The 25340-nt window shown below is 44.3% G+C and overlaps 1 protein-coding gene across 4 annotated transcripts in view; it reads right to left on the reverse strand.

Annotated features, from left to right (window-relative positions):
* CP (ceruloplasmin) overlaps positions 1 to 16099 on the reverse strand; it is a 63327-nt gene extending 47228 nt beyond the window's left edge. For 2 of the 4 annotated variants that reach the window (XM_066240828.1, XM_066240829.1), the window contains exons 1-6: positions 15746 to 16095; positions 9766 to 10013; positions 7338 to 7550; positions 5778 to 5951; positions 3507 to 3761; positions 1852 to 2023 (exon numbers count right to left, since the gene is read on the reverse strand). In XM_066240828.1, the coding sequence (XP_066096925.1) occupies positions 1852 to 2023; positions 3507 to 3761; positions 5778 to 5951; positions 7338 to 7550; positions 9766 to 10013; positions 15746 to 15891 (1208 nt within the window). In that variant the 5' untranslated portion in view covers positions 15892 to 16095. Of the gene's footprint in view, positions 1 to 1851; positions 2024 to 3506; positions 3762 to 5777; positions 5952 to 7337; positions 7551 to 9765; positions 10014 to 15745 lie in introns of all 4 variants that reach the window. The other 2 variants (XM_066240830.1, XM_066240831.1) reach the window with 2 other exon arrangements.
* Between the last annotated feature and the right edge of the window lie 9241 nt (positions 16100 to 25340).

Genomic DNA, 25340 nt, shown 5'->3' on the forward strand with positions numbered 1-25340 from the left:
CAGACAGGAAGGGAGAGAGATGAAAAGGATCAATTGATCACAGCTCCTTAGCTTATCATTGATTGCTTTCTCATATGTGCCTTGACCAGGGGTCTACAGCAGATGGAGTGACCCCTTGCTCAAGCCAGCGAACTAGGGCTCAAGCTAGTGAGCCCACACTCAAGGCGGATGAGCCCGCACTCAAGCTGGCGACCTTAGGGTTTCGAACCTCGGTCCTCCGCGTCCCAGTCCGACGCTCTATCCACTGAGCCACCGCCTGGTCAGGCGAGGATTCACATCTTAGTAGGATCACTTGGGCTGCTGCCTGGAGGACGTGGTAGGACATGCCAGGCTGTAGGGGGACCCAGCAGGAGGGGCAGCAATGACTTCAGAGGTCTTGGCAAAGAGGACAGAGAGGAACAGCCTTCAGAGGTGTTTAGGCTCGAGTGAGACAGCTTGTGATGAGAGAAGAAGAAGGGATTGGCGAAGGAGGGAGGGAGTCAAGGCTGGAGCTCAGATTTGAGGCTTGGTAGATGGACGGTGGTACCACTCACAGAGAGTAGTATCACCCCTCAGATTTGTGGGGAAGAGAATGGGTTCAGGTTTGGCCATATTGATTTGGAGAAGCCTCATCTGACTGAGGTGTCCATTTAAGCAGTTTGAAATGCAAATCCATGATTTCTAGGAGCCTTCTGGGTCAGAGATGCAGTTCTAACAGTCAGTGCATATGGCCTGACTGGTTGGCTCAGTGGTAGAACATCGGGCCTGGCATGTGGAAGTCTCAGGTTCGATTCTCAGCCAGGACACACAAGAGAAGCGCCCATCTGCTTCTCCACCCCTCCCCCTCTCCTTGCTCTCTGTCTCTCTTTTTTCCTCCCGCAGCCAAGGCTCCATTGGAGCAAAGTTGACCCTGGTGCTGAGGACGGCTCCATTGCCTTCGCCTTAGGCGCTAGAATGGCTCCGGTTGCAACAGAGCAACACCCCAGATGGGCAGAGCATCGCCCCCTGGTGGGCATGCTGGGTGGACCCTGGTTAGGCTCATGTGGGAGTCTGTCTCTCTGCCTCTCCACTTCTCACTACAGAAAAATACTATATATATGTGTGTGTGTGTGTGTGTGTATACACACACACACACACACACACACATATACACACACACAAAAAAAAGAGTCCATGCATCTGACAGCAGGCCACCTGGACCTTCCATGTCTGCTTCAGGAGTCCCCTGGCTGGAGCCAGACCAGCTCCTGACTGGTGTGTTGTTGAGTAAACCCCTAAAGCTTTCTAAGTAGTTGAATGGCCAACAAAGCCTCTCTGTAGAGGCAGTATTGGAGTGGAGACCTGAAGCAGGGAGGTGGCACAACCTCATGGACCTTTTTGAAAGTCCACAATGGGAGCAGGAAAGGAAGGCAGGGACCGGAAGAATGGCCGGGAGGCTGTGGAAGTCACCAGACCCGCACAAGGAGCAGCTTGTGTGCACCAAAGGACCTGATCAAGACAGTGACCACAACATCTGCAGAATGGGAGACGGCATCTGCAAAGCATACACCTGGTAAGGGCTTACTGTCCCCTGAATATATAACAAACTCTTATAACTCAACAGCAACATGACCACCCGATTAAAAAAATGAGCAAAGGACTTGAATAAACATTTCTATAAATGGCCAACAAGCATGTGAAAAGATGTTCGACATCCCTTAATCATAAGAGAAATGCCAGTTTGCTTAGACTCATCCCAAATACCTTAATAAACATTCAGCAAACTAGTTAATGTAAAGCGCCGATTAAAGTTTTAATTTCCAAACGAACACCTGATGGTATTTTTTAAAGGGGAGCCCTATTTGCGAGGAATGGCCTTGTATTCTGAATTACCTCCCAGGTTCTGTTAACCTGTCTTCGGTGAAGGTGTCCGTGCCAGAGGGCGCATAGTTCCAGGTGATTTCCTCCGCGGCAATGTAGTAGTGTCTCACATGCTTCCCGCGAATACTTTCTTCTGATGAGGGCTTGTGACAGTCTCGCACCTGGAAAAAGGCCTGCAAGCCAGCTGCAGACCACACAGGAAAAGAGCTGTTAATGGAGCCAGAGTGTCCCTCTCCCGTTGCCTTGTAAACACGGCCGGTGAAAGGCAGAAGGGAATTGAAGCCATAGACAGCTAGAAACGGTATTACAGACTAGAGCAAACACCTCTAAATACATTACTACTACAGGAAAATTCAAGCAGTCATTTTTTTTTTTTTAAACTTCTCTATACAACCAACATAGAGAAGAGATATTAGTCAGTATTTTTTAAAATATGGGACCAGGCCCTGGCCAGTTAGCTCAGTGGTAGAGTGTTGACCCTGCCTGTGGAAGTCCCAGGTTCAATTCCCAATCAGGGCACACAGGAGAAGCGCCCATCTGCTTCTCCACCTTTCCCCCTCCCCTTCTGTCTCTGTCTTTCTCTTCTCCTTCCGCAGCCATGGCTCAATTGATTTGAGCACATCAGCCCCAGGCGCTGAGGATGGTTCCATGAAGCCTCCACCTCAGGTGCTAAAAATATAGCTCAGTTGCAAGCATGGCCCCAGATGGGCAGAGCATCTGCCCTAGATGGGGGTTGCAAGGTGGATCTTGGTTGGGGTGCATATGGGAGTCTGTGTCTCCCCTACTCTCACTTTAAAAATATATACAAATATAGGACAAGTTTCTGTGGGCTTTCATTTAGGAGGTCTTTTGATGAGAAACAAAGAGACGTTAACAGGTAAGTGAAGAAGAGAGGCTCGGCAGTATTTGAAGATGCAGAGGAGGCAGAGTGGATGGAATAGCATGAGCATCGGTAATTCTTGCTCTCTCCCACCAAATGGCTGTGTACCTGCTGCTCTAGGCCTTCTGCTGCCAAGGTCACACTTGCTCTGTGAGACTATGTCTGAAGGTCAAAGTAACACAGCCCAAGATTCAGATTAAACGTCCTTTCCTCGGGGGACCAATATCACAAACTAATATTTTTCCAAAACTAGGAATGTTTGATCACATTATAGGAAAGGGATGGAGAAGGGATTTATCCAGCTAAACCAAGGAATAGCTGTGGGTGCAAATAAAAAACAAACTGGCTCTACTGGATAGAACCAAGTAAAAAAGCAGGCTAATTTCAGCATGATATACAAGTATGATGGTGCTCCCAATATTGTATAGATATATTTTACAAACTGAGTGACTAAAGTACTATACTTTGAGGGCAGTATTATGCTTTCAAGACAATTATTCTTTCCCCAAAATTAATATATTTTCAGATTTTATTGCTTTAATAAACTTTCCAGTCTTTTAGTCTTTTTTTGTTACATTATGATGCATACAATCATAAGAAAAATTAAGTTACCAGTTCAAAGTTTGTATCATTCCAAAGATATTTAGCTTTTACTTTTTGGTTTTTTTTGTTGTTGTTGTTTTTTATTTTCTGATTCTTAATGATGACTCCATTAGTAATGCAACTGAGACACGACTCTTTTTTTTTTATTTTAGCTGACAGCTAACTTCAGGGAAAGATGTCCTACCTTTCAGATGGTTTAGATTCTGACAGCTAAGCATCCACTCTCCAGGGCTGTGGGCCACCATCAAAGCATCAGAAAAGGTAGCAGGAAAGAGATTGATTGTATCAATACGGTAGTTCTTGTTTGTCAGTGTTTGGCCATGGAAGAAAGCTGCATGCACGTCAACTTCATTCCCCATACCGAAAAGATACCATCTCACTCTGTCCTCTGCACACATGGAGAGTCCTGGGAGAGTTCCAAAAGCATATCCATTCACAGCTGTAAGTCAAGCGTAGAGATCGCGACGAACAGACATTAGTGCCTGGGATAGTGACGGCCACCTCTACCGAAACAGATCAATTAGCGATAGATAAAACCTGGCTTGTGTGCTGCTATTCCTCCCGCCTCTCAAACCCAGAGCAGACATGACTAATCAATCACAGCACTCTTTAATTTTGTACCTAAATTCAGCTTCATGATTCTTGTCGACATAGTACTAGTAGATGAACGCAACACTGAAGAGGAAGCCCGTTTGCTCTTTTTGTTATAAACTGTACACTTTGGTATGTACGTGTGTTTATTTGTAAATGCAAATTTGTGCATATATACACAACATACATATAGTGAATAGAAAAAAGACGATGGTTCTTTAGTTGTCGATCATTAATTATGTTGTTGGTGGTAGTATGGGTGATTTCTTTTTATCAGAATTTTTCTACTGTAAAGTGAAATGTGTTTTTTTTTTAGGATTGGAAGACAAAATTAGAAGAGATACGGAGAAAGAAAAAGTACAGGGACAGGGCAGTAGGGACCACTGACCAGAGCCACAAAGACTTAATAATATTTAGAAGCGAAATGGCCCAAGACACTTTGAAGAAACTTAAGGTCACTGTTCAAACGGGGTGATCCTGGAAGTAGGTGGAGATTGGTTCTGGGGAGTCCGTGAAAGCGGCCCGTGCCACCGAGGTACTGAACCGGAGACTTCTTCAGACTAGAATTTTGAGAATCTTTTTATAAACACGTTTGTATTGACACATAACAGAGGCAGGATTAAAGTACAGAGAGAGGATCTTCCAGCCAGAATAAGCCAGAGTTGGAAACGGAGACCTGTACTTGGTTAAGAAGTCTTCTGCTTCGGCAGTACAGTTATTTTTGTACCTTCCGTTTTCTTAGTAAAAGTTATTTTGAAGAGGCATAGCCCCATAACCAAAACCCAAAACTTACCCGTCTAGTTGGCGTAAAGGGATTTTGCAAATTCTGAGTGATAGGAAGGAAACCTTACTGAGCTCATTATTTGGTCTCTGAGAATTAGAGAGAAGCCTAGGCAGTACAGAAAACATTTCTGGAAGAAATGAAGTGAACTGAAACATACAAAACAATGTATGTGTAAAATAAATAACATTGGCACGATTTCCCTAAACCTAGGTCAAGGCTTTACAATAGAAGCATAATTTTAAGCTTTTCGTTTCATAATTATAAGCTGCCTCAAATGCTTTTTAGAATGAGTTTGGAGAATAAATATGAACTGTAATATACACACGCATCAATCCATAATGGATGCTATTGAATCTCGACCCCAGTTTGGGAACAATGTGGTGAATCTGGCTTTACCTGTCTTAAAGCAGGGGTCCCCAAACTTTTTACACAGGGGGCCAGTTCACTGTCCCTCAGACCATTGGAGGGTCGGACTATAAAAAAAAAACTATGAACAAATCCTTATGCACACTGCACATATCTTATTTTAAAGTAAAAAAACAAAACGGGAACAAATACAATATTTAAAATAAAGAACAAGTAAATTTAAATCAACAAACTGACCAGTATTTCAATGGGAACTATGGGCCTGCTTTTGGCTAATGAGATGGTCAATATCTGGTTCCATATTTATCACTGCTAGCCATAACAAGTGATGTGACGTGCTTCTGGAGCTGTGAGGTGTGCGTCCCGCGTCACCGGAAGTAGTACTGTACGTGAGCAACGCCGCGCTTTGCGGCCTCTGCACAGCATCTGCATCCTGTACTCCTCTCACTGACCACCAATGAAAGATGTGGAAGTGCGGCGGGGGCCGGATAAATGGCCTCAGAGGGCTGTATGTGGCCCCCGGCCGTAGTTTGGGGACCCCTGTCTTAGAGTTTTGAATTGATCTGTTTAGCTAAATATGAAGTGGCATGTCCAGTATGATTTGTTATCAGAGTCACAGACCTGAAACTACTTATTCCTACGAGGAGCCAAACCTAGCAGAAGTCATGGATGAAGAAAAGTGCGATAGAGTTCACATATCTTTGGTGATCTTACAATACATCCTGTTACTCTCCTGGAAGTCCTCACTGTCTCGGTCAACTCTCTCGGGTTCGGAGCAGTAGGCTTCAATGTTGTCATCGAGGTACCAGCTGAGGTTTTCATCCACCACAGAAAACATCACCACAAATTCTTGGTCAATATTTTTTTCTTTTTCTTTATCCAGAGTATCTGAAATGCAAATTGCTTTTGAGCATAACTTAGTCTTTAGCGTGTGTTTTAACACATCATTAATAGTTTTAAATTTTTTTTACTATTTATTTTCCTAATAAACCACCAATCTGGACTAGTCACTCCTGTTTTACAGAATTGGAACACACTTAGGAAGTGTCGTGTTCAGCATGCCAAGCGAGGCAGACACTCATATATTTGGATGTTCACTAGCCACCTAACTGTTAAATGCTTTTTTGGCAAAACGTAGACGTTGGAATTCAACGCTGTGTGTATACATCTTCTGGTGTGTGGGGCCACAAACTAAGACAAGACTTGGAAGGTGAGTAATGATGGTTCAAGTAAGAATTAGATTTCAAGCTCTTGATCTGGGCTGTCTTTTCCAGGATGGTAGGAATACAAACGCTGATACTGCATGTACCAACACCAAACAGATCACCACAGATCCAGCCCCATGGAGCGCCCCGAAGGGAGTCCCACTGGATAGCCATACCTGTCTTCGGCAGCATTGGGAGTTAGAGACAGCAGCACCTCTGAGCCCAAGGACGGCGTATTTCCTTGAGCTCAGGCAATGGGTGTGAGTGCTTCTTCTACTTCTCCTTCTTCTCCTTCTCCTGCCCTGCTCTTCTCTCCCTCTCTTTCTAGACTCACTGCCTCTGCCTGACCTATTCAGTCACAACAGAGAATACTCAACTTATAGTTACAGGATAAACAGCCCTGGCCAGTTGGCTCAGTGGTAGAGAGTCGGCCTGGCGTGCAGAAGTCCTGGGTTCGATTCCCGGCCAGGGCACACAGGAGAAGCATCCATCTGCTTCTCCACCCCTCCCCCTCTCCTTCCTCTCTGTCTCTCTCTTCCCCTCCCGCAGCCAAGGCTCCATTGGAGCAAAGATGGCCCGGGCGCTGAGGATGGCTCCTTGGCCTCTGCCCCAGGCACTGGAGTGGCTCTGGTTGCAACAGAGCGATGCCCCAGATGGGCAGAGCATCGCCCCCTGGTGGACAGAGCGTCGCCACCTGGTGGGCGTGCCAGGTGGATCCCGGTTGGGCGCATGCGGGAGTCTGTCTGTCTCTCCCTGTTTCCAGCTTCAGAAAAAATAAATAAAAAAAAAAAAAAAAAAAAAAAAAAAAAAGAATAAACTGCCTTGGCCATCAACTACTGTGAGTTGATGCTTTCTGCTCCACCCTCCACCCCCCACTGCCCTAAAATCTACAAATCTACAAATAAAATCTTAAAAAAAAAAAAGAATTAAAAAAGAAATAAGCTGCCTGCCCTGCCTCTTTCTCTTGGTCACATGTCCCGGGCGATGATGAGACAGCGTACTTTTTTTACACAGTATTAGAGGGCCGATGAGCCCCGAGGCGATGTCTCGCGATAATGAGACAGCGTACCTTTTTTACACAGTATTAGAGGGCCGATGAGCCCCGAGGCGATGTCTCGCGGGGCGTCGATGTGCGAGTGGTAGATTCGGGTCACGCAGTTGCCGTCCTGCTCGGCGGGACCGTGTTCCTGGGTAGCGCGCAGCGTGTACGTGTACTGCTCCCCCGGGCGTACCTTGTCATCGGCTCTGTGACGCTCTGTGGTGTTGTCAGGGTAGAGGGCCCCTAGGAAGCGACAGGCAATAGAGTTCTCGACTGAACTTGGTTGGAACTTATGTGAGAGAACAGACGCTAACTAACTGACCCAGTAAACACTCATTCGACATCGAGAATGTGCCCCCTTTGGGACGCAGCGATGTCCCACTCGAGCAGGGAGGAATGAGAGGCTGGAGGGTCTGGCAGCTTCACAGAGAATGGGCAGCACGATTTCTCACACTTGGCTGAGTCTTCAGTAACAGGTACGTCAGGAACATAGTGACTTCTGGGTTGTAATGGAAAGAACCACTTTTGTTCTCCTCGGGTCATGGTCTGGAAGTAGGAAAACACGGCTGTCCTCTCTTAGACTATGAAGCGTTTTATATGATACCAGATTTTTGTCTCTGAAGTAACCATGGGTTTTTTTAAAATTATTATTTTACTTTTAATTCTGTAATTTTCCAAACATGAGCCCAGGTTGAGAGAGGACTAGGAGGAACACCCATGTACCCACCTGCCCACTTCAACAAGGATCAACCATGGCCAGGCTTGGTCCATCTGTACCCACCCCTTCTTGTCGCCCCGTCACCACGGCCAGGCTTGGTCCATCTGTGCCCCACCCCTTCTTGTCGCCCCGTCACCGTCTCATTATTTTAGAGCAAACCCCAGACATCGTATTATTTCATTCCTAAATTCTCAAGTAGGTATCTCTAAAAGATATGAACTTTTTTTGTAACATAGCCACAATACAGTAACTATCCCTTATAAATTATTGATCCACTAGTATACCGTAAAATTGTAATGAAAAATAAGCTAGTAGTCAGTCTCTAGGCCATGCATGTAATTGTTAGGTTCAGAAAAAGGAAACAAACCACGTGATTAAAACATTCACTTGCTAAAACCGTAAGTCTTTAAAAAAGAAGAAGAGAAGGAATGTGTCCAATCTAATTTTTATTTTCAGACTGGACCCTTATCATTTCAGTGCCCGGTAAAATGGCCTCAGCACCGTTGCGTATGATCAGAGCTGACACGTACGGGGACTTGACTGTGTCCTCTCATTGCCCCTATTTGACGCATGAGGAAACTGGAGCACAGAGAAGTTGAGTAACTTGCCCAAGGTCACCCATCAGTAAAAAGCAAGGTGGCACTCACACCTGGATCTGTTTATTTTGAAGCCCTTGCTCTTATGCACAACAAAACACCGACTTCTTGTCATCGTTATCATCATCATCAAGACCTGAGGACGAGATGACAATCACCAAACCTAAGGTTTCCAAGTCGCACATTCAGATGACCTTTTGGTTAACTGGGTCTCAGATGTGACTCTGGGGTCACCCAGCCACATGCATCCTTTGGCAGATGTGTGAGAGTACCCAGACCGCCTTAGCTGTGACAGTTCACCCCGAGTCGGGATGGGAGGTGACAGTGGTCACAGTATGTTTACTGTCTTCCAGGATAAGACAGTCGCTGTCTTGAGCCCTGCTTCTCCCTTGTGGGTGTCTGCCTTGTCTTGGCCTCCGTGCACACTGCTCGCTGGCCTTCTTCTGAGTCTTGGCTGAAAGAAGCTGGCACTGGGACAGAAGTCCCACTCTCACTGCCTCTCACGGTGTGTGTCCACCCAGAAATCCCATCACCTCCACATTCCACGCACACAACACACCCTCGAGGAAGACAGCGTTATCGTGAGGAACCAAAGCACTTATGAATGAAACACTCCAGGGATAAACCACAGAGGAACCGGGTTGGAGTGGAGTCCATAACCTTAGAGGTTCAGAAGTGTTCCTCCTATAAAAGTGAGAGGGGCCCTGGCCAGTTGGCTCAGTGGTAGAGCATCGGCCTGGCGTGCAGAAGTCCCGGGTTCAATTCCCGGCCAGGGCACACAGGAGAAGCGTCCATCTGCTTCTCCACCCCTCCCCCTCTCCTTCCTCTCTGTCTCTCTCTTCCCCTCCCGCAGCTGAGGCTCCATTGGAGCAAAGATGGCCCGGGCGCTGGGGATGGCTCCTCGGCCTCTGCCCCAGGCACTAGAGTGGCTCTGGTCGCAATAGAGCTACGCCCTGGAGGGGCAGAGCATCGCCCCCTGGTGGGCAGAGCGTCGCCCCCTGGTGGGTGTGCCGGGAGGATCCCGGTCCCGCGCATGCGGGAATCTGTCTGACTGTCTCTCCCCGTTTCTAGCTTCAGAAAAATACAAAGAAAAAAGAAATTAAAAGTGAGAGGAAAGTCCAGATAGCCCCGGAGCTGAGCTTACCCTCGTGCTCCTTGTAGTAAACGATCCCGTGGGAATGGAAAGTGTAGGGCCAAGAGGCGGAATTCTTCAAGTGAACGTACACGGTGTCTCCAGTCTCTGCTTTGATCACAGGGCCTAGGAAGCCCAGCCACACAGGTTTCTCAATCATCGTCTTAAAGGTCGCGTCCGTGTACTGAACGTAAAGGGCCTTCTTGTACGATCTTCCAATTCGATCAGGGCCGTTTTGAAGATAGATATTGGACTGTTCCCTGTAGAGGAAGAGAAGGCAGCCACTCTGTCAGAACCCAAAACTTCTGGGGGCGAAGGAGAAGGTAACATGACAATCAAAGAGAAATGAATGACCCGACCCCATCATCACACTGTGGTTGTAGTGGTGGCCCTCAGAGGACGAAGAAGGGAGCTGGCATTCGGCCCCGTGATGTTTACGACAGGAGATGTCCCACCGCAGGTGTGGGGCAGAGAGCCAGCTGCAAAGGGTCTGCAGAAATACCACGCACCTTACCGGAGTATTTCCTACAAGATTTTTACATGAAGACGCAGAAGCGTTGCGGACTCGGTCATAAAACTAAAGTGAAATATGAAGATGGAGCCGTGAAAACATTTCTCACAGAAGATATCCCTCTCTCAGCTACTAGAAGAGTTTGAGTTTGTAAGCAATCAGTCTGGACATTTGGATGTCTGTGTCTATTTTTCTGAGATTAAAATAAATTAATGATGCTAAATTCTATCACTTTTCTTTCTTCTTTTAATAGCAGTAAACCACGATGGGAATGGATGTGTGCCATGTGTATGGGTTTTAAAATTACCTTTGGATTCAAATTACCCTTGTGCTTTTTAAGTCCCTTGCTACCAAGAATACCTAAACATTGAATGTTTATCTTCTCATTAGTGGCTGGTGAACAGGTGCTTAAAACTTTCCTAAAAATATTAGCAAAGTGCAAGGGGGGTAGAAGGAGGTAGGAGAGGGTCAGGGGGGGGTAAACGGTGATGGAAGGAGATGACTGGGGTGGTGAGCACACAGCACCATGTGCGATGATGTGTTCTAGAACTGTGTGCCTGAGCCTCCCCTGTGGTGGTCCTGCGGATAAAGTATCGACCTGGAATATAGAGGTTGCAGGTTCAAAACCCTGGGCTTGCTGGGTCAAGGCACACACGAGAAGCAACTACCGTGAGTTGATACTTTCTGTTCCTCCCCCTTTCTCTCTCTCCTTTCTCTAAAATCAATAAATAAAATCTTTCAAAAAAAGAATTGCACACCTGAAATCTAGGTACCGTATTTTTCGTTCCCTAAGATGCATGGACATTTTCCCATCCACTTTTGGGGGAAAAAAGGTGCGTCTTACGGAGCGAAAAATACAGTGTTTTATTAAATATGTATGTTAACACATCATTTGATTCAGAATATTTTTTTTTCTTATTTTTTTCTTTAACACTCTAGGTGTGTCTTATGGTCAGGTGGTGCGTCTTATGGAGCGAAAAATACGGCAATTTTATTAACCAATGTCACCCCAATACATTCAATTCAAAATATCACCAAGGTAAACAGTAGCCAGGGAAAAAAACAAGAAGAAGAAGAAAGGAAAGTGAAAGTGAGTTTGGTATTCAAATCTTGGAACTGATTCTCGAGTTACCGTCCTTCAGAGAAGCCGGGCGAGCTCAGTGGGCAGTGCCGTCTAGTGGTTTGCGGGGTCTGACTTCAGCCCTGGACTTGGGCAAGCTCGTCCACAGCCGTCAGCCAAGGTCCCCACAGGGGACAACCGACACTCAGGCTGATGAGGTGGGTGTGCATGTGCACTGACCACTTTGTCTCAGGGACCTCGGACTCCTTTCCACTTCCCACTCAACCCCTGTGGGGCCCCAAATGACCCGGCTGAGGAACAGACATCATCTCGTTTCCTCCACTGTACGGGCATCGGAAGGAGTGAGAGGTATTTTCCCTTCCTTTCCTCAAGACGAGAAGACGGCTAGTCTGGGAGCTCCGGGCTTCCATTGCTGCCAAGTTAAAAAACTTCGTTTTTAAAAAACCTAGGGCTCTAGCTTAAATTTTTCTTAAGGTTTCTTGTGCATAAGAATTTACTGAAGACCTTGATAAAATGTCAGGTTTTGGCCCTGGCCAGTTGGCTCAGCGGTACAGTGTTGGCCCAGCGTCTGGAAGTCCTGGGTTTAATTCCCGGCCAGGGCACACAGGAGAAGCGCCCATCTGCTTCTCCACCCCTCCCCCTCTCCTTCCTCTCTGTCTCTCTCTTCCCCTCCCGCAGCTAAGGCTCCATTGGAACAAAGTTGGCCCGGGCACTGAGGATGGCTCCATGGCCTCTGCCTCAGGTGCTGGAACATCTCTGGTTGCAACAGAGCAACAGCCTCAGATGGGCAGAGCGTTGCCCACGGTGGGCATGCCGGGTGGATCCTGGTCGGGTAGAGGCAGGAGTCTGTCTGCCTCCCTGCTTCTCGCTTCAGAAAAATACAAGAAAAATTAAAAAAAAATAAAATAAAAAATAAGGTCTTGAGCCCCAAACCCACAGAGCCTGGTTCTGAGCATCTGAGCTGGGGTTCAGACATGGTGTTGATGAAAGTCCTCCCCACCTGTGAGCTCTGATGCTGCTCCGGGCTCAGTGGGAGCTGGAGTAGGGGGGCTCCAGGTGAAGGAAAAGGCTCCCAGATGCGCAGCCCCGGAGGTGGTGGGATTCCTCGAGAGCGTGAGACAGAGGGACGGCAGGGTCTGTTTCCCCAGCTGGCAGGGACCAGGCCTGTGGCGGGGTGAATGGGACATCAGACTGAACCTTAGCACGGAGCCGAGGAGCAGGGCCGCTGGGTGTGGTGCGGCAGCGGGGGCTCCGCAGCCGGAGCCGGTGTTGAGCGTAGCAGCTGCAGGCCACAGCCGCACCTGCGAAGCTCCCAGGGCAGAGAGAGGAGCCCTCTCTGCCCCTGCAGGAGAGCCTGGACCACTCAGTCTCACAGGAGCATCTAAACCCCAGAGAAACTTGTCTCTAGGGCCTGTACACACTTCTATTGCCAGAGGATCTGACCCAATTATCTACATTATATATAATATATATACAACTATTATATAATATATAATGTATTTATATTTACTGAACATGGCTTTCAAGCACTTAGTCTCATCCTGTTTCGATAGAGTCAGCTTTGATAAAATGCTTTTATCGCACTGAAATTCTCCTGTACTATTAATCATTTCTTGAAATAAAAGGAGTGTTGCCTAAGCTTTTGGATTTTTTTTTGTCTACAATGATTTTCAAATAATTGGTCTGAAGTCATCGTATGCTCAGGGTTTTTAAAATGCGGAGCTCTTCTATAGCTCGCAATATGCAGACTGTTTCACATCTCGTCTTTTGAGGTGAAACAAATTAAAGGCTTAACCAAATTGAGAAATAGTTCATATCATGTGACACTTTGGGGGAGGTGTGTTTGCTAATGTTCTGTCTCCCAGTGACCATCAAAGGGTCACTAGAAAATGTCTATTTAATTACAAGAGCTCAGCTTGGGGACAAAGGGTCAGTTACTGGAAGCTTGCAGGAAGTTTGCCAGTCAGACATTCCATCAAAAGAATCTATTATAGCTGTTCTTTGAACCAAGAAATAATTCACATTCATGGTAGTTCTTCCTATCGACCATTGTAACATGCTCTCTTCTCTTCATTAGAATAGATATGTCCCCCTTTCAGTAATCACATCTTTCCTTTCCATCCCCCAATTTCTATAACTGTATAACCAATTCCTATAATTTCAAGTAGGGTCAAATCCAGGAGTGTGTATTTTTGTTTTTGTTTTTTAATGGTAGGGGAATTTTTAAAAATGTTATCCTGCCTTTAGTAAGATAATGATAATGCTCCTCTCTCCCCTATATTCAAAATGCACTCAAGTGACCTCGGTTGATGCTTATACACAGTTACTAAAATGTGGGTAATAGATGTGAAACGTTTCTGGATTCCTGGTTTCACTAATTGAGACACAGCAGGTAAGTTTTCTATTGCTGCATCACGAATTATTACACAGCAGCATAAAACAACACTCATTTGTTACAGCACAGCCCTGCGGGGCAGAAATCTGGCAGGTCATGACTGGGTTCTCTGCTCAAGTTTTCACAAGGTGTGGGCTGGGTGCTTGTCCGGAGGCTCCTGGAAAAATCCACTTCCTGGCTCACCCTTGGTGTTGGCATTGTGTTTGCAGGATTAATCCTGTTTCCTTGCCGGCTGTCCACATAATATTGGCAACATTGTTGAAGCTCTTGTTGACAATATTAACTATTCAGATATATTTCTTAAAAAAACCACAGAGGAAACAGTGCCTTCTAGGGTTTATGTGACTCTAGGTTGTTGTTGAAGCCACTGGGGATTATCAAACCAATACAATGTTGCATAACCTTCCTTGCACAGACAGGAGGAAGAAATTCTTTTCCTACCATCCCCACCCCCAGCCCCAAGAAACAATTCTTAACAAATTTCCTCTCTGTTCTGTTCTTAATTTCTAGAATTAGGACTTTCTTTATTAAAGCAAAGCTAATTTGACTTTTGATCATGAATAATGGCAGAAGGATGGTGGTTGGGAGTATGGAGTAAGACAGTACTTTTTTTTTTATTATTAATGCATCTGACTTTTTTTTTTTATGTGTCTGGTTTCCTAATAAAAAATGCATCTAATTTACATGACATTTAATCAGGGAAAATATTGAATCCATACAAAATAATGGTTTTGGTGAAACTGTGAGAATATGCTATATAGTCCTAAGAAGAAAACACTACCTCAAAACTAGGTTTAAAAAAATAATTGTAAGATGAATTAGTTTTATTTACAGTGAGTTGTTTTTCGGTCAGAAATTTTCCTGGCTAGATATTACTAAACTAATAACAACAGTTAGATAGTACTATCATCTATGCATTTATTTTTTACTGTGAGAAATTTCAAACATACATAAAATTAATAAGAATAGTATCTGCCCATCAACAGTCAACAATGATAAAATTTGGCATCCTTGTGAAGCTATTTTTAAAGATACAATCTTAGCAGCTGATGGTCATGGGAATACATTTTAAAATGTAGTGAACATTGTCTTGGAATGCAAAATTTCAATGTGGTGGTAAATGTTTATTAACATTAAAAGCGAGGGCCTTAGTGTACGTAAACTTGCATTACAAAAACTTCAAGGAGAAGTAGGCTCTGGCTTGTTTTTCCTTTTTATTGACTTCATTAGGGTGACGCTGGTTAACAAAATGATACAGGTTTCAAGTGCACAATTCCACCCTTGTTTTTCTGTGTGGTAACCACTGCTTGAATAAGAGGCTTTCAACGGAAACATCAGAACAGTTAAGCACACAGAGTTTGGGGGGCTATCATAATAGATATCTCACACTTTTTGCACATGTACCATGTGCCAAGCACTGAATATTAAGAGCTCTATTAGCACCCACTCTTCAAACAACCTTAGTAGGAATCCTTATTTTCCTCCTTTTACAGAGTAGGATTCTGAAGCTGAGAGATAAATTCAATCAACTGTCCACAGTCAGCCAACAAGTAGTAGGCACTGTCTTATTTGTTCAACTCGTATTTGATTTCTATAAATGATGTTTAAAGGATTAAAATGTTTATCCTCACCAATAATAATCAGTACACGCTCTACAATAAGCATAGAATTTTATATGGTCATTATTTAAATTAACCAAATATCTGCATCAACAAACAAAAGGACTGACCCCTGATGGGAGATACTGTAACAACCCCAGAGGGCGTAAGCCCACACAATTCCTAAGGGCCAAGGGGGCTGGAGTAGGGCAGACTAGCAAAAGAAAAAACCCCAAAATAACAAAACAAAACAGGAGTTTAGAGGGCATTTATTAAAATGTTTTGGGTTTCAAGTCCACACAGTGCAGTTTCTGTATAAAACAAATTAAATCAATATTTCATTGTGTTGGTTTAATTTTTTGATTATTTATAAATTGGATCTATAAGCAATAAAAACAGGGACTTACGTGTCAACTGAAATAAGTGTCCTTCCCTCATTGTCAGGGGCATAGTTCCAAGCTGTTTCAATAATTCCAATGTAATAATGCTTATCCTTTGCCCAGGCTGTGGTACTACAGAAAAATAGAAAAATACCCAGCAACAAAATCTTCATTTTTTTTTTTTCCTCCACCGCTTGGAGCTCCAGAAGCAATGAAGTGAAACCAGACGCAGCCAGTTTTATAAATGAGGCTTTCTTCCTTTATTTGCTTGATTGACACAATTTAAGGTTGCATAAGAGTAAATTGTTTCGTTAAAGCAAATAACATTTTCCACTTTAGTTCAGTTCTGGTAAACCCAGAAAAAACAGGTTTCTGCTGCCAAGCTTCTCCGATTACAAATGAAAAGTCAACAGTTCTTGCTGCGGGGGACCTGAGTGTCCGTAAATCTGTGCTGCTTCCTCTCGCTGTGCAAATTCCAGGGGGCAGAGACCATCACTAAATGGTCCTTGCGGTCCCCCAACGGTACGCTGTGCGGTCCAATGCCCGGCACACTGGGACCTTCTGATGACCCAGGCTGAAAATTGTGCAAAGTGGGTCAGAACAAGGGGCTCTTTACTTCCGAAAAGCCTGATGATACTTAATTGCAACATCAAGATACAAAAAGTGTGATCTTGACCATACCGGGTGGAAGTTTCCCAAACGAAAGCTTTTGTTGTGAAGGACCAATCTATTTTATAAGCTCTGAGACACATCCGCATACAAAGTTAACAGATGACTTTGTATTGCTATATGCAAACCAGTGACAGAGCATACTGGGCAAGGATAATTCTGTTTTAATCCTCCAAGAAATCAGACATAAATCAACCTGTCTTCCAAAGCAAAGGGTGATCTTGGTAAATACTAGAAAGTGCCCTGTTGATTAGCCTGGGATTTCTGTCTTTGATATAGACATGAAATTTAGAGTAAAAGACCCCCTTTTTTTTTCTAATACCCTATCTTTAGTCGTGACTTATTTGGTTAAAAATATGAGACAGCTTTCTTTTTCTTAGCTGAAGAAAATGCTGATAACAGTGCGTATTTTGTGCTAAGATAAACTTTTCTTCTAGGATACCGCAATGTGCAATGCGTTAGTATTCGCCGAGAGTATCTAGTTGAAAGAACTAGAGTGGGACAGGGGAAAGTACCCTGATGTTTGAACAGTTCATTCATTTAATTAGCATTACTGAGGGACCCAACAGTGCTGGGCCCGTTGCTAAGCACTGAGGACAAAGCAGCGCGCCTCTACCCTCCTTAGCTTCCAGTGCGCTTTCCAGAGACCAACAGCACACCAATAGAGAGTGAGAACGAGGACTAGCGGTCAGTGCTACGGAGGGAAAGAAGTCGGGGGGGTGAAGAAAACAGCAGAGTGAAGGTCAACATCTGATGGCACCCCTGACCCCAAGCGGGACGCTTGACCACAGCCCCCGTCTCTCTACCTCAGTCTCAGAGGGCCGCTGGCCGTCCACTGACATGACTCATGGGAGGACACATGGAGGAGATGCTCCCCTCACCAGCTGGTGTTGCTGAAGCAAAGGAGCGACTCCCGGAGGACAGAGACCTTCAGACAACGTGCTGGAGGGAGAGGATTGATTAGCTGGCAAAGCAGCGTGACCTCATAGACACCACGTCACCAGCTCCCCCACGTTGGCTTTTTCGTGTCTTGTAGACCTTTACAGCTTCAGCTTTTATGTGAAAAGCACCCGATTGTTTTTCTTTTTCTTTTTTTTTTCTTTCTGCAGACCTACGGCCCCTCCTGTCTCCGGGAGGGGAGGGGGTGTGAGGGGAGGTTTGGACAGTTTGTCCTCCACTGTTCACATGTTCCGCTTTCCTTGCTTGTGTTGCCAGTGGCTTCAGGAAGCTGATAAAGGGACTGCAGGGCTGTGGGGTGTTACTGCTTTTATCTTTGCAAAAACCAAGCAAGGCAGGCAGTCGTATCCCTTTCTATAGGCGGGGACACGGGCCCTCGGGAACCTCTCAGAAATTATGTGGCAGAGGCAGATGGGGGCCCGGAACTGTTTGGCACCCAAACCTGTTACCCCACATTTATCTTCCCCCCAAAATTTGTCTCACTTTCAAACTGAATAGTAACAGGGCCATTCAAAGTAAGAGCTGAGCCAACACTGGTGGTATTTTTTGGGCTTTTTTAGGACAGATTTTCTTAAAAACACAATTTCGCCCAATTCACCAGAGAATGCTTTGAAATATCAAAGAAGCATTTTCTTCGGACGACGTATGAGAGGAAATGAAGATTTGCTGTGGGAAAGGGGGCTTCCCATGTAGGAAGTCCAGGTCAAGGGGGCGCCTGAGCACACAACCCTGCCCTTGCTTTCTGAGGTTAAAAAGACGTATAGTGGAAACTCTTCTTCCAACCCCTGCCCTGCTGCCCACAGCTATTTACATAGACATTTGGTGCACATGTAAGAAATATGAACACATCTGTTCATATTTTCATGTTTCATACATTTTATGCAAATGCTACCCCCTGAACATCTTGATAGCTGGTACCCTGCCTTTTAAAAAATTAATAAACTTTATTTTTTAGGGAAGTTTTAGGTTCACAGCAAATTGAACAGAGAGTGCAGAGTTCCCATAGATCCTGTGTCCGCCCCCACCGCCCCACCCAGACACACAACCTGCCCACCGTCAGCGTCCCTCACCACAGCGGAACATCTGTTACAATCAGCGAACCTGCACGGGCACATGGTCATCACCCCAAATCCATCGTTTCCCTTGGGGTTCATGCTTACTGTACATTCTATGGGTTTAAACTTTAGATGAATATATAATAATGTGTGTCCATCATTATAATATTATACAAAAGTGTTTCCACTGCTATAAAATTCCTCTGTGCTCTGCCTATTTATCCCCCCCTTCACCCACTTTTTATTATTATTATTGTTGTTGTTGTTAGAGAAAGGCAGGGAGAGAGAGACAGAGAGACAAGAACACGGAGATTCCTGTATGTACCCTGATTGAGGATCAAACCGGCAACCTCAGCACTTCCATTGGAAGCTCCAACCAACTGAACTATCTGGCCATCCAGGACTAAATTTTTATTTTTTATTTTTTATTTTTTATTTTTTATTTTTTATTTTTTATTTATTATTTATTTATTTATTTATTTATTTATATTTTTTTGAGAGAGAGACAGCAAGAGGAAGGGAGAGAAGGGGAAGGGGGAGGAAAGCATCCATTTTTTGTTCCACTCAGTCGTGCACTCATTGATTGCTTCCTGTGTGTGCCCTGACCAGGGATTGAACCCACAACCTTGTCATTTCGGGATGATGCTCTGATGCTCTAACCGATGGAGCTAACCAGCCTGGGCTTCCCAACCCTCTTCTTCCACTGTCTCCAGAGTTCTGCTTTTTGCAGGATGTCCTATAGTTGGAATCACCCAGGATGTAGATTTTCAGACTGACTTCTTTCCCTTAGTAATATGCACGTAAGGTTCCTCCGTGTCTTTTTTCAGGGCTCAATGGCTCATTTCTTTTAAGCAATGAATAATATTCCATTGTCAGGGTGTGCAACAGATTATCCACTCACCTACTAAAAGACATCTTGTTTGCTTCCAAGCTTGGCAGTTATGAATAAAGTTGCCATATATACACTTTCCTGTGCTGGTTTTTACAAGGACATACGTTTATTTTTATTTATTTCTTTTAAAAAACTTCTCGCCCTGGCCGGTTGGCTCAGTGGTAGAGCGTCGGCCTGGCGTGCAAGGGGTCCCGGGTTCGATTCCCGGCCAGGGCACACAGGGGAAGCGCCCATCTGCTTCTCCACCCCTCCCCCTCTCCTTCCTCTCTGTCTCTCACTTCCCCTCCCACAGCCGAGGCTCCATTGGAGCAAAGATGGCCCGGGCGCTGGGGATGGCTCCTTGGCCTCTGCCCCAGGCGCTAGAGTGGCTCTGGTCGCAATAGAGCGACGCCCCGGAGGGGCAGAGCATCGCCCCCTGGTGGGCAGAGCGTCGCCCCCCTGGTGGGCGTGCCGGGTGGATCCCAGTCAGGCGCATGCGGGAGTCTGTCTGACTGTCTCTCCCCGTTTCCAGCTTTGGAAAAATACAAAAACAACAACAACAACAACAACAACAAAAAAAACTTCTCTATTGATTTTTAACAAGAGAGAAAAGGAGAGAAGGAGAGAGTGACAAGAACATTGATCTGTTTCTGTATGTGCCCTGACCGGGGGTCGAACCGGCAACTTCCATGCTTCCAGATGACGCTTTCACCAACTGAGTTATGTGGCCAGGGCATGGATATAAGTTTTTAATTCCTTTGGGTGAACAGCAAGGTGAGCAATTGCTGGATCATATGGTAAAAGTGTGTTTAGTTTTGTAAGAGATCGCCAAACTATTCCAAAGTGTGTGCACCATTCTGCATTCCCACCAGGCGCCAGTGTTTGGTGTTGTCAGGGTTACAGATTTTGGCCATGCTAACACATGTGTATCTCATGTTGTTCTAATTTGCCTTTCTCTGATGATCTATGATGTGGAAGATCTTTTCATGTTCTTATTTAGCATCCGTATATCTTCTTTCTTGAGGTATCTGTTAAGGTCTTTGGCCCATTTATTGAGTTGTCTGTGTTCTTACTGTTTGGTTTCAAGAGTTCTCTGTATATTCTGGGTAACAGTCCCTCCCCAAATACGTCTTTTGCAAAAAGTTTCTCCCAGGCTGTGGCTTATCTCTGGACAGAGCCTTTCACAGAGCAGGAAGGTCTAATTTTAATGAAATCCAGTTTATCAGTTCTTTCTTTCACGGATTGTGCCTTTGGTGTTTTATCTAAAAAGTCATTGCCAAACCCAAGGTCATGCAAATTTTCTCCTATGTTAGAGTTTTACAGTTTTGGATTTTACACTTAGGTTTATGATTTATTTTGAGTTAGTGCTTGGGAAAGATGCAAGATTTGTATCTAGAATATTTTTTTTTGCATGTTGATGTCCAGTAGTTTTAGCCCCACTTTTTAAAAATATTATTTTTTTCTGCATTATAATGCCTTTCCCTCTTTGTCAAAGATAAATCAACTATATTAAATGTCGGTCTATTTCGAGGCTCTTTGTTCTGATTCCATTGATCAGTTGGTCTATTCTTTTGCCAATACCATACTGTTTTGATTATTGTAGCTTTACAGTACGTCTTGAAGTCAGGTAGTGTCAATCCTCCAACGCTGTTCTTCTCTTTTAATACTGAGTTAGCTTTTACTTCTGCCTCTGAACTTCATACCCAGTTTGCCAATTTCCACAAAATAGCTTCCTGGGATTTTGAGGAGGTGTGGTGAATCTATAGACAATGTTAGGAAGAACTGACATCTTGACACTATTGACTCTTCTGCCAGGGTCCAACCCCGGGGGGGATCCAGGGGTCCCACAGGAAGAGACGGCGTCGGCGAAAATCGAGTGAGAGAGCCGAATTCTTTATTCTCTGGTTAGCATTTACTGCCAGGCATCTCCTCTAAATGCTAGTACAGCTCCTTTTTTATACACACACACTAAGTTACAATCACATGGTATTTTGAATACATCATTGTTTTAGTTTCACTGTGGTTACATATTTCCAGATAACAGTTAATTCATATCTATAAACTACAAATCAGGTGGTAAGTTATACAAAGTACAGTTATACAATAACTTGAATAGTAATAACAATATTGGTACAAAATTCTAAAAGATTAGTACTAATTAATAACTCTATATTACTGTTGTTGTGAGTCGAGGGCGCAGAAAGAGATAGCAGATGAAATCATCAAGGGCTAGCAAAAGGACCACCGCTTGCTCAGGCAAATGGCCTTGAGTTCATGCAGTGTCCTAATTCTTTTCCCACGAGACTACAAAAGGCCTGCTATAAGAAACTGACATAGTATCAAGAGTAACTTTCACCCAAAGATACATAGAGCGCATCTGCAAGATAGCTAGCAGCAACACAATATCAGAAGGCATTAGTTGCTACTGCTGCTATGAATCCCACCACATTCCTCTCCTTATTCTAGGCAAATACAAAAATCTCATGAGAACGTTCCACTGAGAAAAACCCAGCAACTGCCTTCAGTGACAAAACAAGTCTTTTAACAAAACATTCTTTACTTGCCAGCTGCACTCCTATCCAAGGCCATGCAACGGGCCACTCCACTACACTTTACCTAAGATTCTAATGTCTAGTTAAACTTTATTCATTTACTATATTCATACACTAGTTAGGTTCTAACTTTATTCTTTCTAACATGATTAATAAGAAGAAATTCTCCTACAAACTTAACCCTTTATGAGGGATATCATAGCCAGCCTCTTATGTTTATGAGCCCAGTTCAAGGGGCTTACAGGCTTTTCTGTGGAACTTACACCTTCTGTCTCATTTCCAAAGAAATTACTACAAATCTACAGGGAAAGCACGGTACTATTATCCCTGTGCTACAAATAATAGCACACACCCAGAAAAGGGGGGATATAAGGCCAGATTAATTCAAAAAGTCAAAGGAGGGAGTATCGTTGTGCCTTTCCTTTGCGGTGACTTTGTCAACCCGCAGCTGTTGGTCTTCACTGCAGTGACTTTGTCACCCCGCAGCCATTGGTCTTCTCTGCTGTGACTTTGTCAATCAGCAGTTTTTGATCTTCTTCTGCTGTGACCTTGTCAGCCAGCAGTTGTGGGTCTTCTCCTGCTGTGACCTTGCCAGCCAGCAGTCGTTGATCGGCTCCCGACACTCTTCCATATATCCATGACTGTGAAATGTTCCTGCATTTATTTAGCTTTTCTTTGATATCTTTCACCAGAATTTTGTTGTTTTCTTCATATAGATCTTGCACATACTGTGTTAGATTTATAATTAAGTGTATCATTTTGGGGGTACTAATGTAAACAGTAGTGTGTTTTTAAATTTCCAGCTCCACTGATTCATGGATGGTGTATAGTGAAGTGATCAACTTCTGTATAATTAACTTCGTATTCAAAACCATAGTATGCTTGCTTATTAATTCTGGAGTTTTTTGGGTCTTTTTCTTGGTTTTCTGCAAAGATGATTACATCATCTTCAAACAAAGACTATTTCTTCCTTCCCTATCTGTGCGCCTCTTCTTTTCTTTCTTGTCTTATTGCTTCAGCTAGGACTTCTAGTGCGATGTTGAAAAGCAGTGGTCAGAACGGACATGCTTCTCTTGTTTCTGATCTTAGTGCGAAAGCTTTAAGTTTCTCCCCACTCAGTATGCTGTTAGGTGCAGCTGTTTGCATTATTCATGTTCAAGTTGAGGAAGTTCTCCTCTATTCTTGGATTGCTGAGGGTGTCTTGTTTTTTCTTTTTTCTCTTAATTTAGTTTGGAGAACTTTCTATTATGAACATTAAGACCTCCATTATTATTATTATAACTGCATAGTTCTTTAAAGCATGGATATGCTACAGTTTATTTAACCTGATTCCTTTGGTGGGTATTTAGGTTTTTTCCACATCTTTTGTTAGCAAATATAATTCTGCAGTGAGTATCCATATATAAAGAACATTTTGCATATGTGAAAATCACTAAAGTTGAGGTAATGAGTAAAAGCATATATGTATATACATGTATATATGTGTGTGTATGTATGTGTTACTTTGATTAATAAATTTCCTTCTGTAGGGATTGTAAAAATTTATATTCATATAGGTATTATGAGATATTTGAAAAATTGCATCTCAGTGTAGGCTTTTTTTTAATGAGACAGAGAGAGACGGACTGACATAGACAGGAAGGGAGAGAGATGAGAAGCATCAACTCATAGTTGCATCACTTTAGTTTGACTGCTTCTCATACGTGCCTTGATCAGAGGGCTCCAGCCGAGCCAGTGAGCCCTTGCTCAAGCCAGCGACCTTGGGCTCAAGACAGCGACCGTCAGATCATGCTGATCCATGTTCAAGCTGGTGGCCACGCGCTCAAGCAGGATAAGCCCACACCGAGCTTAAGCCAGTGACCTCAGGGTTTCACACCTGGGACCTCGACATTCCAGGCTGATGATCTGTCCACTGTGCCACAGCCTGGTCAGGGTCACTGTAGTTTTGACTTGCATTTCTCTTACTATAGTGAGCTTGAGTGTCTTATCTATTCGTTTATATATATTTCTTTTACTCCCACATCTTTTGCTCATTTTTCTACTGGACTATTGCTCTTTCTCTTAGTGGAGTACGGCAGCTCCTCTCATATGGTGGAGATTATCCGTCTGTCGGATATGAATCACAGTTGTGTACGTGTGTATAGACTATTTTCACACAGAGAACATTCACAGAGTTGATTCTTTGCCCCAGACTGTTTGAACATACCATCACTTGGTAGGGGTACCATAGCAGCTATTCTTGGATCAGGTCTCGGCACCTTATAATCTCTCAAGGACATTTCCATTTTCAGCTTTTATGAGTCACTGATTAAACACTGTCTTCTAGACCAGGAACTCCAGGTCTGGTGACCTCTGTACTTTCCACATAAAGCAGCTTAGTTTAACATCGTCCACTCAGCATCTCCCTCGAAGACAGAGCCCAGACACTGGACAATCACACGCTTGCCAGGAATTCAGGCACCCGCACCTTTGCCCCCTCTGGCTCAGGAAAAAGGAAGCCGCTGGGGCAATCGCTTCTGAGCATTTTGGCCACAGACTGGCATCTTGGGAATTTATCCAGCATGCTTTTCAGAGGTATTCAGACCCTTTTAGAAGAAAGCAAAGTCACTAAAGGAAACCAAGAACACTAAAGATTTATGCCTCTTGAGTAATTTGGTGATAAGTTCCCCTTCTGCACATAATACAAGATGAACTGAAAACTGCAGAGAAACATGTTTAAAGAAAATTGATACATTTTTGTAATTTCTTTTTTCCGAGTGCTCACATCGCAAGCACACAAGCACGTGTTGCAGGCAGCTTGAGAACACTTTGCACACTAGAAGGATAAAAGCTCTTCCCGGAGGTGCAGGAACAAGAGTCCTGGAGTTTTGAAGTCCCCAGAAAATGACTTTGCATATAATGTGCATGGTCACCAACTGCTCCCAATCAGCAAGGCCTCACCTGGGGCTTTGGACACGTCCAGGAACAGTGTGGGGCTGATTGAAGTGAATGGCAATGAGCGGTCAGCAAATGCAGAAAAGTTTTGTTTGAGTGCCTTTTTTTTTTTTTACTTTGCAAATTTAAGAGTCAGACCTTGCTAACTTAGAGTACTTAAAGGCAGACTTTTCTAGAGGGGATGAAGTTAGTGTAGGTCATATCAAACAGTTTTGTACTTCCATTTTTGTTTTCCCTTTTTAGAAAAAATAGTGGCCCTGTCCGGTTGACTCAGTAGAAGAGCGTCCGCCCGGTGTGTGGATGTCCTGGGTTCGATTCCTGGCCAGGACACACAGGATAAGTGACCATCTGCTACATCCCTCTCCCTTCTCTCTCTCCCTCTTCCCTTCCTACAGCCATGGCTCAACTGGTTCCAGCAAAGTTGGCCCTGGGAGCTGAGGACAGCTTCATGGCCTCTGCCTCAGGCACTAAAAATAATGACAATGATTCCATTCCTGAGCAACAAATCAAGGGCCCCAGATGGGCAGAGCATTACCCCCTAGTGGGCATGCGGGAGTTGTCTCTCTGCCTTCCCTCCTCTCACT

This window comes from Saccopteryx bilineata, chromosome 8 (genome assembly GCF_036850765.1).
Source record: "Saccopteryx bilineata isolate mSacBil1 chromosome 8, mSacBil1_pri_phased_curated, whole genome shotgun sequence".
In the NCBI taxonomy this organism is placed as follows: Eukaryota; Metazoa; Chordata; class Mammalia; order Chiroptera; family Emballonuridae; genus Saccopteryx; species Saccopteryx bilineata.